The sequence below is a fragment of the Diceros bicornis genome, chromosome 24 (genome assembly GCF_020826845.1).
Source record: "Diceros bicornis minor isolate mBicDic1 chromosome 24, mDicBic1.mat.cur, whole genome shotgun sequence".
NCBI lineage: Eukaryota > Metazoa > Chordata > Mammalia > Perissodactyla > Rhinocerotidae > Diceros > Diceros bicornis.
The window spans coordinates 9,352,618-9,373,523 of record NC_080763.1 but is presented as its reverse complement, the minus strand read 5'-3'; the positions used below and the strand labels follow the sequence as shown (position 1 = coordinate 9,373,523).

Genomic DNA, 20,906 nt, shown 5'->3' with positions numbered 1-20,906 from the left:
GAGACTTCAGCAGCCCAGAAGTGCCAAATCATCCTTCTGAAGTCCTTCTTACTAAGCTTCCTTAAGAATAATTTCAGATGTGTTACAGAGATATGCAGAGAGGCTCGCTGGTTTCTCTGGAAGCTTGTATCCTAAAAAGAATATGCATGACCCCAAAGATTATATTTTAAAGAGCATATGCTTCATAAAATGAAAGATGAATCATGACTACAGGCATGACCTTGCGACTGCTGTCCCTAGGTCCTTGCTGGCACAGGATGTGCGAATGTGGATTTGGGTCTGGGAAAGAACACTTCTGTGTAAGGGATAAGGCCACGCCACAACAAATGAAGTGGGGTCTCTTCCTTCTATATGCTCCTGCCTTCTCTGTCTTCATGCTGTGTCTTGTCTCCTCAAGGGTTCCCTCCACCAGGACTTTCTTTCCCAGACTGCCCAATTCCAGTCCTTTCTCTGCTATTTCTGCCTTTTCCTCCTCAGAATGCACCTATCCACGGTCCTTTCTCTCAAGGCCTTGATGTATAATCTGGTAAGGTGTTTCACGCTGAGATTCAGATAGCCGGTCACCACCATTGTTCCGCTCCACCCACTGACATCTGTGTTGTAACTGGGTACTCCTGAAGCTCTCCACACACGGGGCTTGGAAACCGACTTCACCCGTCACGTCATACACTGCCTTCCTCACCCCCCCCCCCATCCCAAAGATGATGTGTTGAGGCAGAAATCCCTTTGCTTCCCTGAGTACTGCTTGGATGCCCCCACAACTGACCACTCTTGGAGTGTCACTGCAGTAACCAGGAACTCGGTGTGCCAGGGTCCAAGGGCTTTGATCTGGAGCGTACAGGCACCACATTCTGACATTTATTCATTCAGCCCACACACACAGCTGGAGAAGAGGGGCAGCAAGAAATACACAAGCCCTCAGGGATTGAGCTGTAGGATTTCTTCACAGGGATTGTGGCTTGCCAACAAAGGTTTTGGATACTCGTGGAATATTCCAAAAGAGGGAGAGAACTGGCAATTGTTTGGAAGATGCCAGGCAATTAAAATAAAGAGTGGTCAGAATGTAAAGAATTGAGGAAGAGAGAGGTGGGTGAGCGATGGGGACATACTGAAAGCCTGACACTGTACTGCCGTCAACTCTGTCTCATCCAACAAGTTTCTTGGGTTGCTAAGAAATTTCTAGAATGTGCACTCTGCCAGTCAGGAACTCCCAGGAACAGCCCAAGTCCCCTACTCTCACCGCATTGTTGGCCCCTTTTCCCCACCTCTTCTTCCAAACCTCCCACACCCGGTCTGCTTTCGTGCTCTCCCGGCCAGAACCGCTTTCGCAGTCTCCAGGGCAGCACCCCAGGGCGGCCGCGCTACGCTCTCTCGCGTTGAGCGGCGCCCGCATCCCCGTGCGCGCAGGCAGCTCCGGGGCCGCCGCGCTGATTCGCTGCCGCGGAGACTGCGGCGCCCGCCCCTCGCCGCGCGCCGGCTGGTGCAGCCTCAGTGTGTTTGCAGCCGCGCGGCCGCCGGGAGCCCAGAGCTGCAGCCCGGGCACCCACGCCTGAGTGCCGGCTCGGCGCCCCCGAGGACAGCAACGGCGAGCCCCCAAAGGCCGCACGATGCAGGCCGCTGCCGATTCCACCAAGATGGACTGTGTGTGGAGCAACTGGAAAAGTCAGGGTATTCTCTTTATTTCAGTAGTGCATGCCTGCGGCGCACGGGCACCCTGAGACCCGGACTCGGCCATTGTGCATCATTTCACCTGTGGGACCTATGCATGCTTTATACCAGGAGCTTTCTGTTGGGGGGAGTAAACTTGTTATGTCAAAAATCAAAATGGATGGTGTTTGATTTTTTTTTTCTTTTTCTCTCTTTTCTTTTTTTTTAACCCCCACCCCCACCTCTTTGTTTTCTTGTCGTAATGCTAGTATTTTAAATAATGCATCATTTGCCTCCTCCTGGAGCTCTTTTGGGATCCGTTGATCATTCAGTACTTATTTAATGTCTTCTCATGCCCAGAGTTAAAATGTTTTCTTATTGTTCTATGCATCCCAGTGCATTTAATTCCTGCCGAAGGGTTGAAATCTCCTGGTAGAACCATTAACAGAGAGGGCTGTAGTGCATCCTTGTGAGAGGGACACACCCATTTCAGGGTTGTTATTTGTGGTCACACAAAGGAGACTGGAAATGCAGACTAGCTCTCGAAACCCTGAAAATATGATGGCGTAGCCACATTTTAGGATGGTTCACTTTGAAATATTTTGGGGTTTTTTTGCCTGTCATTTGGGTAACCTGTGACTACTATTTATTAATAATGGGTATCTGTGGAACAAGTGGAGGGAGATAAAAGCAGTGCCGGTTGCCCTCCAGTATAACAGGTTTATTTTCAAATAGTCCATATTAGCACTGGGTGTGGCCACCCTCCAGCCTCGCTTAGATTGCTTTTCAGCCATTTTTCTTCAGCCTCATACTTCACACATCCATCTCTCCTTTGTTACATTAAGATTCTCTCCTTCACCTTGCTCAGTTTGAGATTATGAGGAGAAAGAGAGAATTTCCAAGAATGAATTATGTGTGGTAAACTTGGACATTTGTAAGACGAAGTGTCCTTTAATATTTAATATGGTTCTGAAGAAGGTGCATTTGACTTAACCTGCAGGGTTGCAGCATCCCTTGGGGACAAGAATACTCTGGAGCAGAAGCTGATTTTTTAAAAACCTGGCATCTTTCTCCTTGTAATTTTATATCACAGAAAGAATGGGATGCCTTTTCATCTTTAATGCCCTGTGGGAATTTTTCTTTGGTAAATTTTTTAAGCAAAGAAGAAGTAAACATGGGGCTCAGAATTAGGAACACATTTGCTCTGCCTCTTATTTGTTGGTTGGGTGACAAAGACATAAAATACAATAGTTTAGTTCAAATTATGTGGGTCTTTTGGAACTACAAGTGTCCAAAGTAAGTAAATGGACCTAATAGATTTAAAGGCCAGAAAATAAGAAATGTGTGGCAATTCAGGGGCGTAATTCCACAGAATGATGACAGGGACATGGAACAGCATGTGTGTTATACAGAAGGCAGCTGTGAAAATGCTTGGTAACATTTCATTCTTATGTGTTTAGACTCATCCAGTTTATTTGAAAAACACACTTGACAAACAACTGTGGCTTGATGTTAACATCAGGTTTAGTTGGACATAAGACATGAAAAAGTTGGGTTTTAGACTATGATTATGGGTTTCTTTTATTCTTACCAAAAGTAGATACCAAAAGGTGGCAGATTTTCTGTTTTATTTGTGTAAGATATAAAATCCTACTTCATCGCAATCCTATGTGTTTTGCCTCAGTTGACCTTCTTGGGGGGTTAAAGAAAAACACATGGATGTTTGTAATCAGAAAATAACACAAAATGCCATAATTTGTCCATTGAAGATCATCGTTTTCATTTCCAATATACAGCTACCTGTGAAGATTAATGCCAGATCGTGGAAGGTCTTTTACACCCAGTGACCTTTGGTAGTCTTCAATACCATTGATTTCCTTTTGTCAGATAGAACAAAGCCATTATCTTGAAAATTGACTAATAACTGGGTAAGTGGGTTTATAGGTGTAAAATAGAAATGGTAGGAAGTAAATTATTCCTTTTTCTCCCCACTTGGAGAACTTTTCTAAAGAGAACTAAATATATAACAAGATTTTTGTTTAGCATTTTCAATGTATCTTCTTCACTTTAGTTCCCTCATTGTCAAAAAACAGTTGTTTTTCACCCTGGCTGCACATTAGTATCACCTGAGGAGCTTTAAAGACCACAAAGGATGTCTGGGCCCCACCCCCAGAGGTTCTGCTTCAATTGGGCCAAATATCAGTATGTTTTAAAAGCTCCTCAAGTAAGTTTAATACATAATCAGGATTGAAGCCACTAGTGTGTCAATTTTTAGTGATCCCAATCCATAGACCAGCAGAGCAGGGTCCAGGATACACACGATGACATGAGTGTGAGCGAGGAACAGCTGAGTGCAGCTAACAGAAGTCAGTGGAACATTGTTGCAAATGTCCTCCAGAAGTCTTCCGAGGTGAAAGTTTTGCTTGGAAAAGGGCATAAGGAAAGTGAGCTTCAGGTTTCCTCCGTATTATTAAACATTCCATGGAGAAATTGCGGTCCATTGAATATTTCATGAATACTCTACTGAAACTAATACAATGTGTCACGAGAACTGTAGTACACATGGGAAAGGAACCTTATATTTATTTTATTAATATATATTCAGCTATAAGTGAGAATGTCTAAAGAGAGACTAAAGTCCACATTATATACTACATTACATAGATTTTCCTTCCACTTGAAAAAAATAACTGCCACCAATATTGGTTAATAAGCCAAAGCCCATTCTACTCAATGAAAACAAAACGAGAATAAACAATAACCTAATAAAACACATATATAAATAGTAATCTGACAGACCACAACAATACTAATGTTTATCAGGCACTTTTACTGAGTGCTTTATTTGCATCATTGCCTTTACTCTGTACAAACTTCATGACGTGTAAGTTTTATCATCATCCCATCTTCCAGGTGATGAACCGAGGCTTCCACCAAGGCGCGCAGCTAGTAATGCCCGAGGCTGGATTCCAGCCGAGGCTGTTGAGCCGAGAGCCCCTCGCTTCTCACTGCTGTACCATCTGCCTCTGAGCTAGATGTTTTTTTCCTTAATGGTTTTTCTATAAATATGAATTATCTAGGTAATAGTGATTGTGTGGGCTTAATAATCCCTCATATTTACAGTTTTCATTTTGCCAAACATCTTCTCATTGGAGCTTTTCAGTTTACTCTTGAACGCCATAAGGCTCAGAGACGTCAAGTGACTTGTCCCAGGTTTTTCGGTAAGTGGCAAATTGAGTGGTAAAAGGTGACTCTTGGCTTCAAATCCAGAACTCTTCCCATCTCAGCACTCACTGCCTCTTTTACTAACACTGAGTTCAGAAAGTGAACTCATTTCCCTTCTGAGATATCTTCACATAGGTCTCGCTGTAAAGACAAAGCGAAGTTTAGGCAGTGATGTTGACCACTTTATGCCGTTGTCATCATCATCAGTGCATCATCCTAAATTCTCCAGCGATATCATCTGTGTGCCGGTTGCCGTCCTAGCTCTTGTTACATGTCTTACTTTAATTAAGGCTTCGTGGGATTATTGTGTTACTCTCATTTTGTAGAGGAAGAAACAGGATTTTAAGACTGAGATGGCCAGTAATTTGCCCTAGGACTTAACTGGGTCCCAAACGCAGGGCAGTCTGATCCCCAGACCTGCTCTTTTAGCTCCTCTACCGTCTACCCAAATCCAGATGGTCCTGTGGCAGGGGAAGAGTTTGACTGAAACCATTCATCTGTATCATTCCATTTGTGCTCAAGATTGTTTTCTCCATATATCACCATACTCAACAAATTCACCTGGCAGGACGCTTGGGGGTAGGATGGGCTGATACCTGTCTCATGCCTGGGGCTGTGGTCAGCTCCCACTTGACTCTGTTGGCGGCATGTAAAATATTGAAAGGAGAAACACCTACCAGAGAATATAATCTAAGATATTTCTGTTTTTTTACAACAGAAAATATTTTGAAAATGTTATGCTGGCTTACAGTGCTCTGTGGAAACACTCTTCGGGGTAGTGTATTCTGAAAGGTGCTGGTTGGAAACAGCCAAGCCTCCCAGAATACACAGAAGTAATGTTTGTTTTAGCCACAGGAATTGAAAGAGATGTTTGTATTTTGAAAATGGCATTTTGTAAAGACAATTTTACACATAAACATAAAGGCACACCAATATCACCTTTTATCAAAAACAGCATTTTATTTGTACTCAGTATTATTAGAATACTATACAAATATTACAACATAAATAATTTGCAAAGTCCCTCTCTGCAGATTCTAGTGAGATCCAGTGGGAAAACTGGCTTAGCTGGGGATCTGGGGATGTTGTTTTAATGAAAGAAAACTCTTATTATACAGATAACATACCAATTGTACGTAGTTATTACTCCTTGAAAAATAAAACTCTCCTTTTTCATAATGTATTGTCATTTTCAGGAGAATCTTTATAAGGGAATATTTCAAAGTTTTGGGAGAGAATGATGGCTTTATTGTTTTTCTAAAAATGATACACACACATTATGAAAATTTCTGTTTGTACAAAGAGAGGTTCAGATGAAAGCCACAAAGCACCCAATGTCCTACACCTGAAATTAATCAATATTTTGTGGAATATTGTTCAATATCTCTATACCATATACAATGAAGCTAGAGGGCTAGGTAGGCAGCAAAATACCTTTTATAATACAAGATTGTACATATCTCAAAAGGTGTTTGAAATAATTTAATGGAAGAAACTGACACGACGCTGAAAGAATTGCTGAACTTCAAATGCATATTTTCTTACTGTATGAGCTATTCCTTCCTAAAATTAAGAGAAAGACTATGATAAACATCAGTAGGTTAGAATCATTTTGTAATTACATATTTTGATTTTAGACTGTACAGATAGACTCTCTGCAGTGTCTTTTTCTTTAAGGAAGACCCACCATGAGTGAGAAAGATTGACAAAAATGCTGTTCCAAATCCCCGTCTGCAAATCTGTGATTTCTCTCAGATTCCCATGAATTAATATTTCTTTCATTAAAAAACAATAGTGTTCCTGATACTCTGTGACTAAAGCATTTTGATTCCTATTTATCAATAGGGATTGTGGATGAAATCTTCCATCCTGATTGCAGGCCCTTCTTTATCATTTTTAAAGTTTCTCTCTCTCCTCCTTGCCTCCCTCCTTCCCACTTTCTCCTTATATTTGAAATGATATTCTTTACTCCGTTCTTTTTCATCTTTAGACTAGTTAATACATTTGGGAACAGAATCTGTGAAGTAATTAATATATTTTAAATTAGCTTATAATAGAATTAAATTCTAAAATCCACTGAATCCAGCAAACAAAATCTAACATGGGTGAATAGCTTTTGGAATATCACCTTTCTTTTCAGAAATATTAAATGTACATCTCCACCATGTTTCCCATCCTTCTCAACCTGATCTCCTAAGTTGTGTGCATATTTGGCCATGAGGTAATATTTATATATTGTCACCTTTCCAGTTCTTATGAAAGTACACACAGCCATTCAAGAAACAAGACTGCCTTATAATTAAGCTCACTATTTGAAAGCTAAAAATTTGATATTAATAATTCTTTAAAAGCCATCTTCTACCTAGGTGACAATAACTACATTAAAACCTTGGTAATTACAATTGTATTCCAAATGTATAGCATATATCTCAAATAAGATAAATTTGTTAAGAATTTCAGAGATTAGAAGTATAGAGTTCTATTTCTCCCAAATATGTTTGAGCTATATTTTTAGTTAAATCTGAGCAAAATTATCTTGTTTCACAAAATCAAATCCTAAATCCTTCTCTATTCCTTTTATTGCCAAAGGGGAGAAAATAATTCAAGCATTACTTACAAGTTCTTTGCCCAAACTGGTGTTAATTTTGAACAAATGAAAAGTACAAATATGTAACAGGTTTTAATTTTTGGAATTTATTGCAGTTCCGCTCATTTCACAAGGGCGTGTTTCAAATGTGGTCATGTTTTGTCTCCTGCTTTCAGAAACATTTCACCAAACTGCAGATCCAATCTAGTGGTGACAGGAGTCAGGAAGGATGTAGTATTTTATTGAATGGAACAGAGGTTCAATGAGAGAGATTCTTTTTCTTTGTCTTACATCTTTTTAGTTCAAGAAACATTTTTGCCTTTAATTTTAAATATATTCTTTTTTTTTATTTTTTATTTTTTGGTGAGGAAGATTGTCACTGAGCTAACATCTGTGCCAGTCTTCATCTATTTTCTATGTGGGACACTGCCGCAGCGTGGCTTGATGAGTGGTGTGTAGGTCTGTCCGTGCCCAGGATCCGAACCCAAGAACCCCGGGCTGCTGAAGCAGAGTGTGCAAACTTAACCACTACACCACCTGGCTGGCCCCTAAATATATTCATTTCTAAAGAAGAACCAACAGCTGTCTACCTCCGTGGTTCTTTTCTATTCCGACACATTGATGGAGTTTAAGAAGGTGTGGCCCAGACTTAAGATTTTGTGTCTAATTATGACCGATGACCAACTGACCAAATGAAGAGTTTTGTGTTGTGATCTGGTCAGAAAGCTTAAAGAGAGGAAAAGCACCTGGAGATACTCATTATTCAATACCTTGAAAATCTTTGTGTGCCTTCCTCCATGACCACATGCCCAAAGCCTGTCTTTCTCTCCATCTGGTCATCTCTTCCTTTGATACTAGAATGAGCTCATTTGCTGGAGGTTCAGCAGAAGAGGAGCTGGCCCACTGTCTTAAATACTGGCTGTTTCATTTCTTGGCCAGGCCTACCCCACCAAGGTGACAGAGGGCCTAAGCATCATTGTGTTAACTTGGCAGCGTGGAGAGAACTAGCAAACAGGAATCACATTCAGCTGTTAACTCAGGAAAATGAGAAATGCTTCATGAGCATAAAAGCAGTGTTTGCCTTTGGTCCAATCTCAAGGGCAGTTGTTAGAAGAAGGCGTTTGCTTTTGTCTCCCATGGAGGAAAAGTACCAGCGCTTGTTACTGGCTATGGCTTTGGCAATCAAATCCTTCACTTTCTGTTGTTCTGCCAAAGCTCATTTGGATGATCCATGTGGATTAAATGCTGTGCTCTTTTGCTATCTACACGAAGCACCAGGTTTAATGTATCTTCCCTTTCAAAACATCCACAGAATTGAAACATCCAGAAATGATAGTGTTGGCATTGTTCTCTTGACAGTCACATTGGCTGCATTCAGGAGATGGGAAGGAAGAGCTTGGAACGTGGAATCACTGCAGGTGTCTTGTCAGCAGACGTCCCTCCAGCAGTGTCTGCTCTGGGCCCAGAGCTCCTGGATTACTGTTTCAAGTTTGCCTTTGAGTAGGAGACTGTTTCACAGCAAGTGACACTCGGGGGTTGGTTGACTGGAAGGTGTTGTCTTTGAAGGTCTCTGTGTATGTTTAAAGCATTTTATTACATCTTTTTCCATTATGTTTCTCCAGTTTGATGGCAAATGAGAGAAAGTTAAAGTAGGGGAAGTTACCACTGTTTCTGTTAACTGTGGGGATATTTTGTCTGCCTCATGAAAATCTGTCAGAGAAACAGGCTTTTCTATCACTGCTTTGGACACTGGGTTGCAAAAAACTGAGGTTTTTCTAGGCTTCTAATCCTTTTCACAAGGTAGTCAGTTATTGTAGCCAATTATATGAAGCTTTCTAGAAAGTTAATAAAAGTCAATAGCATGTCATTTTTCAACAATGCTTTTGCTGAAATGATATTATCTATGAAGAAGAATTTCTCACATATTCTCACTTGGCCTTTTAAAAAGTAGCATTAACTTGTCACTTAGCAAGTGGTGTAATGTTGCCTGAAATCTTTTCTGAACCAAGATGGAATATAAATAAATACATTTAAGAATATGGTGCAATAATGCAGGTAACTGTGCACAATTTATTGCCATTTATATTATCCACTTATACCACATTTTGCCTTATAAATAAAATATGAATAGCTGCACCACTATCTTTTCAGTTCATACATTTTTAATAAACTTTCTGAATATTGCAGCCACAATTGGATCATATAATTGAATACATTTAAAGTAGTTTCCCAAACTAAAAATTTTTGGACTGCAGCAAAGGGCTTTCTTTGCTGAAATTTGACATAGGATTTTGTTTCCATGTAGCTCTTAATTCAAACCTTGGATTACTTCTCCTGTTTTTCTTTTCTATTCTTGGTTGGATTATGGAAATGGGGGTAGCACTGATTTCAGCATTTGAGATTAGGATTCTTCAAATCTGCCATCATCTGCCAGTTCACCCTTGACCGAATTAGTTCTAAGTCAGCCCCAGGCAGGCTGCAGTGTGCTGCCACTTGTGGTTTGGGGACTAAGATGAGATCACCAAGCCCAGTCCATTTCTCAAATTGATAGGAGGCACTGACCTCTCCTTTCAAAGCCAATGCATTACTCCTGGGCTTTTAGCAAAGTAACTTTAATTTTTATAACTGGCAAAGCAATACAGTAATTTACCTGTCCTAGGGAATATGCTTACTAAATGAGTCCTCCGATGTTTAAACTCTCACCTGGCCTTTCTGCATTAGGAGGATATTGAAAGAAGAGAAAAGCTATATACTTTGTTGTACCCAAAGACTACTTGGGGTCATTTGTTGCAGTTACAGAGTTACTTATATTTTTTTTATGTGGGTTCTAAGGAAACTTTTTTCAAATACCCATTTTTCTGGATCCAGTACTATAAAGCTTCCTACACAAGTTTACATCACTCTAAGAAAAATTAAACTGTGAAAAATCGGCATTTACACAGCAGATTGTGTACACAGAAATTCTCTTCTCTGATCACACTTCATCGCTTCCTGCCGTTCCCACTGAATCATCAGAGCTTCAGGCCATTTGCTGGCACTCTGACCACACACAGCCATTGCCCTTTTCCCAGCCCATCAGTTCCCAAGGGTCTTGACTCCCTGTCCTTCCCAGCTTGAGCCTGAGGTTGTTCATTTCAGTTCTGCCCTCTTGGATCTTCAGCTCCTCTGACCGTGCTCCTTGTGGCAGTATGCAGCCCTGGGTCAGCCCACCGTCTGCTGCTCAGAACACCCGGCCTCTAACCCTGTTGAGTGGATCCACTAGAGATCCTTAACTTCAACCAAACCCTCTTTACTTTCTGGCAGTCCTTTTATTCATTCCTTTGTGAATCCTTACTGTATTTTCTAGATCAGCGCTATCCAATAGAAATATAATGAGTCACATATGTAATTTTAAATTTTCTAGTAGCTATATTAAAAAGTAAAAATAAAAACAGGTAAAATTAATTTTGATAATATATTTTATTTAATCCGGCTTATCCAGAGTATTAGCCTTTCAACAAAAAATTAGTTTAAAAAGTATTAATGAGACACTTTCCGTCCTTTTTTGAACGCAGTCTGAAATCCGATATGTAGTCTATACTGGCAGCACATCTCAATTGGGACTAGCCACATTTCAAGTGCTCATAGCCACATGGAGTGTGGCTCATCACTACTGTACTGAACGACGTGGGTCTGGACCTCTCTTAATCTCTTCAAGCCCTACCCCAGCCCCCTCAGACTCAGGAATACCTCAGGGTTCATTTTCTAGGGAAGATCTGAGTGAATCTACCTCAAGCCACTTCAAGCCACTTTATGTTGTTCCCTTTCGACCTCAACACATATCTGTAGCCACGCCCATACCTTCTCGACATGTCCCTCCCTCGTTACTCATCCTTTCATTCTGCTCCCTGCTTTGAAAAGAAAGAGCTGTGACTAATCCCATTCGTTCCCCACTTCTCAGAGACTTTGCTCAATCGAATATCTTCTCTTTCCAGAATCCTCACTCCTCCCTTCCCACTGACAGTCTCAGATTTTGCTCAACCTAAAGGTTTACTGTTGCTATTACTCCCCAAACTACCATTTTATTTACCATCTTCTTTCTTTCTTTGAACTTCCCACCACCTCCCTAACCCTTCACAATGTGGTTCCGTCCTCACTACTCCTACCTCTCTGCCAACTCATGAGAGACCTGCAGTCTCCAGGTCCAGGGGGCTCGTTTCCCTCCTTATGTCTACAGCATTCTGCACTGTAGCCTACCTCTTTCCTCTGGGCACTTTCCTTCTCCTTGACTGCCATAACCCACACTATTGGGGTATCCATTCTCACACTCAGACAGGACTCTCTTTAAAGCTTCACTTATTCCTTTGAATCTTAAACTAGGCTTCATCCCCAGTTGCATCCCTTAGTGTCTCCTCTCTTGGAGGTTTCCTCCACTGTCATGGCTTCAATCATCATTTCCACTCAGAATACACTCAAATGTAAATATTCAGCCTCCTTTACTAAATTTCATTGCTGCATTTCCAATTACCTACTGTACATATTCATCAGAATATCATAGGAATATGATATTACTGGCCATTTAACTCAGGGCTACTGTGACAAAGCCTAGAAAAACAAATCATTTGATTTCTAGCTTTAAAAAGTTAGTAAGGGGCTGGCCCTATGGCCTAGTGGTTAAGTTCAGCATGCACCTCTTCAGTGGCCTGGGTTCAGTTCCTGGGCATGGACCTGTGCCACTCGTCAGCAGCCAAGCTGTGGTGGCAACCCACATATAAAATAGAGGAAGATTGGCACAGAGGTTAGCTCAGGGCGAATCTTCTTCAGCACAAAGAAGATTGGCAACAGATGTTAGCTCAAGGTGAATCTTCCTCAGCAAAAAAAAAAATTAGTGTGAGTAATTGTCAGCCTCATCTCATTATGATCCCTATCCCATCTCTTCCCCGGGCTGTGTCAAAATGTCCTGTGTGATGTCATCATGTCAGAACCTGGAGGTTTGAAAACAAGTGTCCGCTTTTTCCCAAACTAGTTCACCCTTGGATTCTCAATTTTTGTCAGTGATACTAATCTCAGTCACCCATCTTTGAAATGTTGCTTTCATCCTTAATTAGCTCTGCCTCCTTTCTCCCACAGCTAATTAGTCACCGTTCTCATTGACAAATTCTTCATAATATTTCCCTTTATCCACCCCATCTCCCTAACAAATTGTTCGCCACATTCACGAACCATCCCACGTTCTCCTTCATCGATTCCAGTACTGTCTCTTCCTTGAACTCAACTTTTGCCACCTTTCACAGCAACAAGGTATATTGGCATTGATTCAGCATTTTTTAAATGAATGTCCAATCTTCCCAGCTAGATCTTAAGTTCCTGAAAAACAGGAACAAAATTTTATGATCTCTTCATCCCTGTGCTTACTCTATGAATAGATGACCTGTAACTGTTTACTGTTGAGAATAACTTGTTTTCACTTAAAGAAAAAATTTCACTTTAAATATGTAGCTCTGGAAGCAAATTTAAATATAATCAGGTTGCCCAAACTAATTTTACATACTTTAGGGGACATTTGACATATAACCATATAACATAAGAGAGGCAACTGTTTTGTTTTGGAAAAAGCGTCAAACTTAGGATTTGATCTTGCTTCTCCTGTTAACTAGTCAGTAGACAAGTTTCCTTTTTTTTTTTTTTTTTTGCTGAGGAAGATTAGCACTGAGCTAACATCTGTGCCAATCTTCTTCTATTTTGTATGTGAGTCGCCACCACAGCATGGCTGACGCGTGATGTAGGTCCGAGCCCGGGATCCGAACCCACAAACCCAGGCCGCCAAAGAGGAAAGTGCCGAACTTAACCACTATGCCATGAGGCTGGCCCAGTAGACAAGTTTCTTACCTTGTAGCTTCCTCGCCTGCTATAGTCCTGTCTAATGGAGTTTATTGTGAGGTTTAAATGAGGTAATATCTGACAGTGCTTTGAACATTTCAGAATCTATGTAAATAGATAATCATGTCACAAAGTACCCAGAATCAACACCCATTGATGTTTTAAAATAAATCTTTTGTTAACCTCCTAATTAGAAACCTCCAGCAATCTTAGCAAGTTGATTACAACACCTGTTGTGTCATGACCTAAACCAAACTAATGTTGCTCAGTTATCAGTTAACGCTGTCTGCCCACAGTGTCTTCACGTAAAGCACATACCTGGTGCCTGCCAGTCCCGGCTGTCTGAACAGGGTCCAGGGCTTCAGAAGGCTTCTCTAGAGGGCACACCATTTTTAACAGGTGTTAGGCAATTCGTTAAGTGGGGATTCACTTGAAAACAGCAAATTCTGTCTCCCCTTTGCATGAAAACTACTTGCAGGGTCTCCTGTGCCCCTTCACCTCATCTCAGAGGCAGGTAAGCCTGGCCTCCCCTGGCCCTAATGAGTACCCCCTTTAGCACAAATTGTGATGTATTTGTTTCCAAATGTGTCTGCCGTGTGAATCTGTGGGCATCATAAACAGAGGATTACAACTTATTTATTTGCATGTAGGTTTTCTTATTTTTTAACAGTTCATTTATTTTGATATCCCTGGCACCTCGCACAAAGCCTAGCACTTGGTTCTTGCTCAATAGATAGTGAATAAATGAACAAATGTGGGAGAGGTAACACTGCAGATGATGGTGGTTTTAGTCTCCTTTTTATTGCCCTTCGCCCCTCCCCTACATGAAACAGAATAAATAGGAGGCTCCAGACCCCCAGGGGCCTGCAGCCCTGCTGGTCTAGACTCAGGCCTCAGTTTACCTCAATTTGTTGTCTCCAGATCTGCTCAGCCGCGGGGGAGCTAAGCCTCTGTGGAGATCTCTTCTTCTCCCACTTCTGTCATTTACCCTCAGGGTCCCAGGGTTTCTTGTGTCATGTCTTCCAGAAGATCCCTCTTTTCTACCTAAAAAGAATTATTACTTTCATGCTGTGCTCTCAACAAACTCTTCTAAAAGGAAAATCATTTGTTGAACTCATTCAAATTTTGTTGTTAATGACAAGCTAATCTTTAGTGCATTATCCCCTTCTCAGATCTTTGCATTAAAAAAAGATGACAAGGGGGCCGGCCTGGTGGCGCAGCGGTTAAGTGTGCACACTCTGCTGCGGCGGCCCGGGGTTTGCAGGTTCGGATCCTGGGCACGCACAGATGCACTGCTTGTCAAGCCGTGCTGTGGTGGCGTCCCATATAAAGTAGAGGAACGTGGGCATGGATGTTAGCCCAGGGTCAATCTTCCTCAGCAAAAAAGAGGATTGGCATCAGATGTTAGCCCAGGGCATCGATGTTAGCTCAGGGCTGATTCCTCACAAAAAAAAAAAAAAGATGACAAAACTTTTGAAGATAAAAAGGATTCATCCAAAGGAATGAATTTCTAATAGTGGAATGTTAATCACTGTGACTGGTGATTGGGGCTGGGAGAAGAGAGGCTTTGGAGCAGCAGAACTTTTCCTTTGCCCCTGGAAACCTGCTTGTAGAATCAGCCTAACTCAAAAGAGGAAAAAAAAAATCTTTGTTTAACCCCCAAACATGCTTGTGATTCTCTCCTCTACTTCCTACATTGCAGAAGTGTTGTACAGGAAAGGGAACAAATTTCTGCCCAAGGAAATGGCCGACTACTGTAACCTTTCTGAGTTAATGCCATTGGTGGACTAGGTGGTGGTGGTGGGTGGGGAGTAGAGGGGATGGATGGCAGATAGCTCAAAGGGGAATTCTCTCTCCAGCTTCAGATGGCTGGGGTATCTTCAGCCTGTTATACAAGAGCCTCCCCGCCTTCAAACCCCTGATCCACTCCCAGCCAGCCTGAGGTAGGTCTGCTGTCACGGGTAACGCTCTGCATCGTTCCTTATGTCCCCTCTACAGCGTCAGGGTTGTAACGAGGCTGTGGGACCTTCTCACGCTCTTCTTTCAGCTAGCCACCTGCCAGTGTGATGGGAGCGGCCCCGCTCTCTCCACCCTGGACGCCTCTGGTCTCCTGGGAGCAGGTGACTGGCAGCTGCCTCTGTAAACTGGGGGCCTCCCGTTTACCTGCACATGAAGCTGGCAGGGTGCGCGACTGCCACTTTCAGCTGTTGCGAGAGGGAAATTTTGTGTCTTATTTTCTCTTTCTGAAAATTAATTGACATAACGTTCTATCAAAACCATTTGTTGCAACAACATGGATGGACCTTGAGGGCATTATGCAAAGTGAGATAAGTCAGACAGGGAAAGACAATTACTGTATGATATCACTTATTTGTGAAATCTGAAAAAAGCCAAACTTGTAGGAAGAGACAGTAGGATGGTGGTTACTGAGGGTTAAGGGGTGAGGGAGATGGGGGGATGTTGGTCAAAGGGTACAAAGTTGCGATTAGAAGAGGAATCAGTTCTGGGGATCTAATGCAGAGCATAGTGATTATTGTCAACAATACTGTATTAAATACTTCAAAGTTGCTAAGAGGCTAGATCTTAAATGTTCTCACCACAAAAAAAAAGAAATGATAATTATGTGATGTGACAGAGGTGTTAGCTAATGCTGCAGTGGTAATCAGATTGCAATATGCAAATGTATCAAACCAACACGTCACACACCTTACACAAACCAACCCCTCACACAATATTATATGTCAATTGTATCTCAATTTAAAAAAAACATTTGTTACTTGCCTAGTTGGAGAATAAATTTGCATACATTCTTAAGCAGGGCATTGATGCTTTTTTCATAATCTGGTGACTACAGTATTCTAAATGTTTTGATTTTGTATCACATTTGAAGCATCATGGCTTTATTCTTTTGAATTTAATTTTTTGTTTCTAAATTGAGAGGGAAATAACTAAATGATAGAGGTGACGTAGATTTTCAAGCTTGAATTCCGGCTTTTTAAATCACAGAATGTAAGTGAACAAATCATGTTGTACAAAATGATTTAACCCAAATGTCAGCTGCAGGGTTTTTTGAGACAGCCACTGATCCTCCAGTTTTGGAGGCAGGCTGGAGCTTTCTTCAGACACCTTTGGCCTTGTCTGGAGTCTCCGGGTCTGCCGCCGTGCTGCTGAAGCCAGCTTCCCTGTTTTCAAGGCTGCCCCTCCTTCTCAGCAGCAGGGACATTTGAGTGACTGATGTACACGTTTGCAGGCCACCATTGCAATACAGGTTTGTCAGCAGGGCATCAATGCCATCCAAAAGAGGAGGACAGGTACTTCTCAGAGTCCTGTGTATTTTCAATTTTGATTCAAAGTCACATCATTTGAGCCCCACGTACAGATGGTGCGGCCCAGTGAGATCCGCTGGTAGAGATGTGGGCCTGGAGATTCAACGGCCTTTTCTCATCTGTAGATTTATGAACTACCCTCAGTGATGGAAAGGTTCTTCCAGAATAAAATGGAATGACAGTGAGTGCCCTGGGCACGGCCCTGCGTCTGCTCGTTGTGTCTGGAGTGGAAGGCCGGGTGAGAACCCGCGGCGACCTCGGCCCTGCGGATGCGCCGCGCAGCTGCCCCCCCCCCGCCCCCGGCACTGCCGGTGCTGACGCGCCTGTGCTTGTGTCCCTCCCCACAGCGATTGACCTGCTCTACTGGAGGGACATCAAGCAGACGGGGATCGTGTTCGGGAGCTTCCTGCTGCTGCTCTTCTCCCTGACCCAGTTCAGCGTCGTGAGCGTCGTCGCCTACCTGGCCCTGGCCGCGCTCTCGGCCACCATCAGTTTCCGCATCTACAAGTCTGTCTTACAAGCCGTGCAGAAAACCGACGAGGGCCACCCTTTCAAGTGAGCACCCCCGCCGGGCCAGCCCTGCCCAGGGCTGGGCTCCTTCCCTCTGCCTCTGTTTCAGCCCCGGTGCACGTGGGTCGTGTTTCTCTGAGACCTAACAGACCTCTAGTCTCCTTCAACACTCTGTCTTTGAATATCGAACATTTCTGGTGAATTTCTAAAAGTCAATTCTAACGCTTATTGCTTTATTGAGTTTTTATATTTGAGTTACTACTAATTAAATATTTATTATTTATATTTAATATAAATTTATGTAATTTATATTTAATATTAATATTTTATACTTAGTTATTACTAATAGTAATTTTAATCCATTATAGGTGTACAGTGTTTTATAATTTAAGAAGTGTCTCAACAATTAATCCTCCCAACTCTGTGAAGAAGGCAGGGTATTATAATCCCTTTTTACAGGTGGGAAAACTGAGGTTCTAAGAAGTAAAGTGACTTGCCCAGGGTCACTTGGCCAGTAAATAGTGCAGAGCCGGGAATAGGGTGTTTGGATTGTTATTTCTGTGCTCTCTCTGGAAATTTAATACCCAAGGGCCAACCTTCTGAGGGGTGCAAGGTTTGTGAATAGTCTTGTAATGTGCCCTCCTCTGCATTTCTATACTGGGGAAATCTGACTAGAATGAACACTGAAGAGGAGGAAATTAAAGAGAAAGAAAGGCCGTGCACTAGGAGGATTTATGAGATGTGGCAGAGGGAGGTCTTAGCACCGCAAGTTTCGTGCCACCCAGCTCCCCAGTTTGTCTCCCATCTCCAGCTTGTGAGCCCTGGGACTTTCAGCACTGGCTGTCAGTCATGCTCCCGTGGTGCTGGCCCCAGAGTGCAGGCTCCCCTGTGGGTGTCCTCGCCTCCTGTAGCGGAGGGACAGTCCTGACTGCTGGATGAGACACGTAGATGCTGCTGCAGAGCGGCTTCTGGGCCAGCGCCAGTAATTCCCGGGGACGCCTCTGAATCCTCCAGCTCGCCTCACCAGTCAGCTGAATCAAGGCCTCAGGGCACCAGGCTCCTAAAGGGAAAAGACGCCTGTGTTATGGGGGCTTGTTGACAAAAGGGGAAAGTCTGTGTCAGACCTCCCTTCCCAGCCTCGAGGTCCTGGCCTCAGTGTCAAACCAGGCACAGTCTGAGCCTTCTTGCCCTTGGGATGTATTTGGCCTTCTTCTAATGCAGAGTAAATGGGTCTTCTGGGCTATAATTTGGCCGTGCAAGTTCCCACCCCAAAGGTGGGAAGAGTGGAGAGGTGGCGTGTCATCTTATGGGGTATATACCACGCCTACCTCAGTGACCCCAGCCTGTGACCAGAGTTGGCACCTGTAGAGCCCTGTCCTGCCCCAGCCTCCGCCCTCAGCCATCTGAGCGAGCTGGTTTCTCCTCGTTCTTGGCCCCAAGGCTGTCCCCTTGCGGGGAAACATGGCTCTCATTTGGCTCATTTCTTCCAATACCCAGTGCAGAACCAAGAGTCTAACTACAATTAGCTCAACTACTTTCTCTTCCTTTAGGAGAGAAATTTAAAATATAAAGCTTTCCTTTGGCTAAGTTGTTTTTCTCAGTAAAAGGAATATCAGACTCAGAGAACATTTTGAATCAAAACATACTATCTAGACAAATCACTATTTTTCTATTTGTTTCTAAAGGGGAGGAACATAAACTTCCTAAAACTCAAGCCATCACAGCTTTACTCTTTTCATTTCAATTCCCAGAGTTAGGTAAACTCTGTAAGAACTCTAGAAATATCCTCTAAGTAGACAATGTGGCGCTGTCTTAAAACAGAGCAGGGGGAGGGAAGGAGAGAGGGAGGATGGACCTCTGTGAGGGAGCATGGCCAAGCAGGAGGATGGACTGTTTGAGGAGCCTGGTGTATGTGCCCAAGAGTTACATTTAACCATTTGAACAAATGAAAAATGAAAAATGCAGTTACTAAAAATACTCCTTGTCATAGAACCATGAACATTTTAATATAGCCCAGGGTCACTTGAGTTTTCAGAGCTCTCTAGATAAAACCTGGGAGTATTTTCCAGAATTCAAACATGAAATATTAAAGTTTTGATGACGAATAATAGTTGGCAGCTAGGATTTTCAGATATCTCAATTATTTAAAAAGAGGATTCATCTCCACGCAGCCAAAAAAGCAATGAGGACTTTCACAGTTACCTGGCGGGCCAGGGATGTATGGAGGATTCAGCAATGAGCTGACTTCGGACTGGCTGCTCTCTGGTCCCCGCCAATGGCTCTGTATTATCAGCTCACACCTTAAGGCTGTATTAGAGAGGTGGAAACAGTCACAGCGCCCCACTAAGCGACATGATCCCTGCGTCCCCAGCACAGCAGCGGCGGGGGTGTATGGTGCCCTGCAGCCTGCTCGCTGGCAGAAAGCCCCCAGGATGGCCTGGCTGTTGTCCTCAGAGGGGGAGAAGGAAAAGTCAGTGTTTCGTGGTCCCTCTGATGGAGCTCTCTGTGGGTGGTCTGTTGACAGGGCCTACCTGGAGCTCGAAATCACCCTTTCTCAGGAGCAGATTCAGAAGTACACGGACTGCCTGCAGTTCTACGTGAACAACACGCTTAAAGAACTGAGGAGGCTCTTCCTCGTCCAGGACCTGGTGGATTCCTTAAAAGTACGATTGCTTAAGCCCTTCACTTGAACATCTTGAGTTTTGTTTTCTCGAAAGGTATAATATAAACCACCATGTAATGGAGAGTAAAAAGCAAGTGTTAATTATATTCTAGAGTCAGAACACCTCCAGCTGTGCGGCACCATGGAGCTCATCCAGTCTAATCCCCTCATTTTACAGATGCCACAAGTGTGGCTCCGAGAGGCTAAGACACTTGACCGAGGTTGCCCAGTGAGTCACTGGTCGAGCTGGGATCAAACCCAGGTCACACAGCTTGTAGTTCTATCCTTTTTACCACACACCAAGTTGCTTCCCCTTACCGTTTTCAATTCCTCAGCCAGTTTCCTAAAATTAATTTTAAAATAAAAATCTAGTTTGGGAAATGTGAAAAACATACATGGTTTTTCATTGAAAGAAACTCTGGGCTCTGCTAATAGTAAGACATCCAAGTGTCCTTACACAGTGTGGGCCGTGAGACTGAGCCCCTGCAGGGTGGGGGACCTCGGGTCCCGGGTGTTATTCCTGTGCTCTCGTTGGACATGCTGGGTTTCGTTGAACAAGCTGCCTTGACAGCCCTGTGATGTACCTGTAAAACTGAAGTCAATCAATCATGGTTGGGCAGGGGCAGGAGCGGAGGGGTGGGGAGCCTATGGGGTTGCCGTGAGTTCCCTGTGCTCCCAGAGCTCTTCTTACACACCGGGCAGGGTCTGTACCCGAGGTTGCTCGGTTACTGTTCCAGGAAGGGCAGAAGGAAAAGTGAGTGATACGGTGTGGACCCCCAAGGTGCTTTACTGGAATAAGGTCTTGGCAAGTAATGACTGAAGAGACACAGCAGGGAGATTATGATTACTTACCTTAGGGCTTTTAAGGTGACGTTTCTCTTCATATTTGTAATGTAAGAATTGTGGGCTAGAGAAGGGGTCGGCAAACCTTATCTGTAAAGGGCCATGTGGTAAATATTTTAGGCTTTGTGGGCCACACACACTCTGTTGCAGCTACTCAATTTTGCCATCGTAGCAGGAAAGCAGCCAAAGACGATACGTAAATGAATGACTGTGGCTGTGTGCTGATAAAACTTTATTTATGGACATT

At 43.0% G+C, this 20,906-nt stretch overlaps 1 protein-coding gene across 2 annotated transcripts in view; it reads left to right on the top strand.

The window, feature by feature from the left end:
- The window catches only part of RTN1 (reticulon 1), a 226,972-nt gene that overhangs the window by 197,927 nt on the left and 8,139 nt on the right, over positions 1-20,906 (top strand). The window contains exons 1-3 of one of the 2 annotated variants that reach the window (XM_058567040.1): positions 1,601-1,668; positions 16,992-17,199; positions 19,679-19,817. In XM_058567040.1, coding sequence (XP_058423023.1) covers positions 1,608-1,668; positions 16,992-17,199; positions 19,679-19,817 — 408 coding nt within the window. In that variant the 5' untranslated portion in view covers positions 1,601-1,607. Of the gene's footprint in view, positions 1-1,600; positions 1,669-16,991; positions 17,200-19,678; positions 19,818-20,906 lie in introns of those variants that run through there. The other variant, XM_058567039.1, reaches the window with a different exon arrangement.